The sequence below is a fragment of the Cariama cristata genome, unplaced genomic scaffold (assembly GCF_000690535.1).
Source record: "Cariama cristata isolate BGI_N322 unplaced genomic scaffold, ASM69053v1 scaffold19833, whole genome shotgun sequence".
NCBI classification, from domain to species: domain Eukaryota; kingdom Metazoa; phylum Chordata; class Aves; order Cariamiformes; family Cariamidae; genus Cariama; species Cariama cristata.
Window position 1 is genome coordinate 65,219 of NW_009608087.1, and position 4,955 is coordinate 70,173.

General features: G+C 47.7%; 1 protein-coding gene across 1 annotated transcript in view; it reads right to left on the reverse strand.

Moving 5' to 3' along the window:
- CAPN2 (calpain 2, (m/II) large subunit) overlaps positions 1-4,955 on the reverse strand; it is a gene marked incomplete at its 5' end in the record, with an annotated part of 26,111 nt that overhangs the window by 13,502 nt on the left and 7,654 nt on the right. The window contains 4 exons of the mRNA XM_009697008.1: positions 916-999; positions 3,002-3,170; positions 4,055-4,188; positions 4,567-4,685. Of these exons, the coding sequence (XP_009695310.1) occupies positions 916-999; positions 3,002-3,170; positions 4,055-4,188; positions 4,567-4,685 (506 nt within the window). The remainder of the gene's footprint in view (positions 1-915; positions 1,000-3,001; positions 3,171-4,054; positions 4,189-4,566; positions 4,686-4,955) is intronic.

Sequence of the window (4,955 nt, forward strand, 5' to 3'; positions counted from 1 at the left end):
GGGGAACACATGGCACTAATGTGAGGAAGGAGTTGGTGCACCTCTAGAGCCCAAAGCCAAGAAAGCCGCACAGAGCAGCAGCAGCTCAGAGTCCAGAGATGATACCTCAGGGCCCAAGATGAACCATCCTTACCAAGGCTGCACAGATCTCCAAAGGAAAAGCCTGGCTAAGTCATGCCTGTTTGTGAATTAAGGTCAACAAACTCCCTCTTCGCTGCTTTTGCTGTGAGAGGAGGACCAAATGCAAGCTCGTAAACCTGCCCGTTAGCAGCGGTCACCTCGGTGCAGGATGTCAGCGGCTCTCTACACCTCACTCTGAAGTTTCAGAAATTATTTCAGAAACAATTATCGGTGAAGTAACCGAAAGTCCGTTACACCGGTGGAAGGACACCATGATCTGCTTCCTTTGTTTTCACTTGTTTTACCTTCCCCAGTCATCTACTCTTGGACAGGCACCTTGGGTTCAAACACCGTGCCCTGTCGAAAGGCATGCATTTAAAGGGACAATAATATTTTTTCTTTTTTGCTTGGCACACATCTCTCACATATCTTGCTGTGCGTTTAAGGTACAGTGCTGCCTGCTATACAGAAATGTACTGAAGGGCCCTGTCACCAGGACAGGGTAGCGTGCCCTCCGCACACAGCTTCCCACCACCCCGCTCACTGGGAAACAGCAGTGCTTGGGGGGGCGGGGAAGGAATTTTTTTGGTCAAACCCTGAAGAAGTCAAGTTTGCGTTTCTCCAAAATACACCAACTAATTCAGTATTTCTTCAGAAACAAGGGACTCAAAACTTGATTTGGTGTAACAGGCGAGACTGTAAAATTTGCAATGCTGAAGATGAATTTGTGGCTACCATGTTTGTGGCCACGTGGAAAGCTCACTGCATTTCACCCCTTTGGGATGGCACACCTACCTCCTCTGCCCCGGTGACCGAGTATGCGTGTCCCTTCACCAACTTCTGGGAAGTGACAGCCTCCGTCTCTGCCGCACTGGTGATCTGGAGAAGCAAAAAGGCTAGGTGAGTAAGGCTTCCCATGCAGCAGGGGATCCAAGGGAGCAAAGCTTCCCCCTCCATCGGAGCTTCAGTCTTGCTGGGAAGCTGCAGGGGTGGTTTAGCTGCTGCATAGAGGCAAGGAGAGGGATCTGCGTGATAGGGCAGGGAGAGGGGAAGGCAGCAGGCATGGCAGTGCCGGAGCCCCCGGTTGTGGCATGGGGTGTGTTCCAGAAGCCCTGCACCACAGCAAAGCTCCCTCCTAGCTCCAAGATACTTGGTGCGGTGCATCCCCTCTCATCCATCTCCAAACGCTGTACAGAGGGGACACATACGATGAACTCCACGTTCTCAAGGGACCAGGAGGAACACAGGGAGTGACCGGCCTGAGGATGACCAGACGTCACCAGGGATCACACCCAGGTCCAGCAAGCCCCAGTGCTTTGCTTTGAGGTCAAAACACCCCTTTCAGCCCCACAGCAGGGTGGGAGGTTCCCCCTCCTCTCCCCTGCATCACCACCCTATGACCTGCCATGCAGAGGAGCAAGGGAAAAGGCTGCACTTTGGATGCCATTCGTACCTGAAGGCATACCACCCTCACTTTTTTGTGGCCATTATAATATTCAGGCAGTCTGGCCTATAAACACTGCAGAGAAAAGTCCCTTCTTGCTAGAAAGTAACTGCTTGACATCTTGCTCCAAAGATGCTTAAACCTCTATGAAACATATGTTTGCCATTGCCTTTTCACCGTTTCAGAAAGCATGCGATCTTTAAACAAGCATATTTGAAGGCTAAAAAAAGAGGGTGGGATCGAGCAGGCAGGATTATTCCTGCTGTCAGTGCATGCCCTATTACTGCCCGCAGCACACTCTCCGTGTAACGCTTAACTCTTGTGCCCCTATTTCTCTGACAGAAGGAAAGATTTTACAGGATTTTTCAAAGGCTAAACTCACTGATAATTAGTCGACAACAGAGAAGGTGTCGGCACTTACCAAAGGAATATATTTACTTCCCCCTACCCCTGACAAGAGATTTCTATCATTCTGGGGCAAAAATCCAGATGTCAGATTCTTATTTAAATGCAAACGAGTGAAACAGGCCTCAAAAGTGCTGCCAAGTTGCACGCTGACATTAACCAAGTACTTTTCCTGCTGTGAAGCTTCCCTCTCCTGTGATTCTGATTTAACTTAAAAAATGGGAGGAAATACTTGAGTTTATACTATGAAGGGAGCTCTTGTAAAAAGTTTATTTTCCTTTTAGACATAACTAAGATGTAATCGCCTTTGAAAGTAGGGCAATTATCAGAATAACAATACTTAGATTCATTTCAGTGAGGTTAAAAGCAACGCTGAATCCTTGCAGGCAGAGCCAAAGCTCTTCTTTTCCTTCTGCTGCAAGTTCAGCTTTTGGCAACATGTTTTCTGATAAAGCCTTTTAAAGGTCTGGCAACACTCCAAGCCTCCCTGCTTCAAGAACAGAGCCCGGATTTTTTGGGAACATTTTTGGTACAATTTGTGTGACAAACACGCAATGGCAAGGATGGAGGTTGCCACCTCTGAGCATCTGACTGCAGAAGTCATTAGCAGCAGCTTTCCGTCCAAAGGCACTCAGCCTGTACCAACCTGCTGCCAAGCCACCGGCTTTCTTAAGAACAAAGATGCAGATCAGGACTTTAATGAGTTCCCTGTATGATTTGTTACCATCAACTTATGAAACAGCGAAAGCTCTAGGTCTTAAGAAAAAAAACCAAGAGAGGCAATGAGCTTTTACACATGAACTAACATAGTCTACATTTCAACCTGTTCTCAGACATAAGCCCCCAAGAAGAGCATGTGCTTGTGTCACACTCTTGGGTCAAACTCTCCAGGCACAAGGTAGAGAGGAGAACCGTAGGCAGAGGGGAACGACATCCTTTGTGCAGCTCTTGTGGATGGAGCACAGGTCCATCCCCCAGCTGCCTGCACCCACAGCAAGAGCAGAGTGTCCAGCAATAAGCCCACTAACTCACGTCAATGGAGCAGCCAAGGAGAGAGCCTTTCTGAAGTGCCTTCTGGATGATTTTGAAGAGGTTGGGTGGTGCCTTCTGCAGCTCATACCATTCTGCAATTCCACCCGTGAAGTCCTCGAAGCCTTCAGTGGTGGTGCCGCCAGAGAGAGACTCGTAAGATCCGTTCAGCCTGTACGAAAGGACATACACACACACACAACCATCAGGCTTCCTATTTTCCTCTTCTTGCACACACAACCATCAGGTTCCCTATTCTCCTCTTCTCTTGGAGAGGGGCGCTCAGTTGTGTCAGTTGTCACGGAATTTCTGCTTTCAAGCAGCTATGAACACCCCCCCATTCAGCTCTGCTTCTTAGACGTCTGTAGTTGGAAAGCCCAGCAGAAAATCTTATATGATCATGTATACAGGTTGCAGGTTCAGTCATATCAATGACAAAAACCAAGAACACTATTTGAAGAAAAAATAATATTTAAAAAAAAAAATCAAGACCCAACAATTTGCCTCTCTAGTTCCACACAGTCTTCCAATCCCTTTCAAAATTATGGGTCTGATTTTCAGCTTATCTAAGTTAGCTCAGTTTCTTAAGTGAATTGAAAATAGTAATGTTAGATGGCAGAATTCCTCCCTGAGCATCCCAAAACTGGAAATTCGGTTTTGAGCATCTTCACCTTGAACAGAGACCTGGGCACATGGACTGTTGTTCTTTGCATGCTGAAGTACCGCAGCTGCAAGCCCTCACAGGTGCACAGAGCACATGAAACAGAGCTTCCCAGGCCCTGGCAACAGGAGACAGCAATCTAGGAACAGCCTTGTCATGAGATACAGGGGCTATGTTTCCTGGCTAGCAACAAAGCCATAATTTTGGCTACTTGTCTTAAGCACCTGTCAGCAAAGCTTTACTAAAGCAGCCGTTGTGAGATACCCCAGAACGTGTAAAGGCTAATAATTAGGTTGACATTTTAAATGCATGGTATCCATGCAGTTGAGGACGCTAAGGGAAAGCGGAGGCATTGGGAGATTTGAGTGGGGTGATAGCCTGGCCACCATACTCACTTGGCGTAGGCCTTCTCCAGCAGCGCGCTCCAGAACTCGCTGCCCTCCGCTGAGTGCACAAAGAGCAGCTCCCCATTCTTGGTGGGCAGCCTGTCATCCACCACGACGTCCACCCACTCCCCGTACTGCCAGAACTGGAAAGAGAGCACAAACACCTCGCCACTGCCCTGTGCTGTGCACTCAGGTCACCAGGACATTTATCTGCTAACACTGATTTCCTAGAGGAAAAGCAATCCCCCTCACAGTCACATCTGCCCACCCTGTTCAGGGATGAGTGCCCTCAGCTGGATGTGCTGATGGAGGAAGGACCACAAAGACAGCCCCTGCACCCAGCTCTTTGGTTAGCAGTCTTCTTCCTTCCACCACCATCACCCTTCTTGGATGTCTCTGTTTTTCTGCCTGCCTCTTTGACATCCCTCAAAGTGCTCCAGGAATCACCACACACATAGACACAGCCAGCCACACCGGCTCCCGGCCAACAGCACTGGGGGGAAATGCTATTTTCCACCTACCTGGAAGTGGAAAATTCCTGCATATTTATCCTGGAAGCTCTGGTCTTTGGGAACAACACGAGCCAGAATTTCTTCGTTCAGGGTGAGAGAGGCAATAGCGGCCAAGAGCCAACAGTCCCCTGTAAACAAAAACAACAAAAAAAAACCAAAAAAACCCAACCAAAAAGAAATTAAAAGAAAAAGACACTGTTCATTATTCAAACTTTATTCTTTAGTTTTTGTATTGCACAGGGATTGTGCATTATAACCAATAATCACCTCAGCTGTGATGAGATGAGCCCTCCCATCACTTTACCTCTAAAGCAGATCAAACGTGTATACACAAACACCCGCCATTTCCAGGCAAGTGTTGTGTTTCCTCCAAGACCAAAATAATAATAATAATAAAG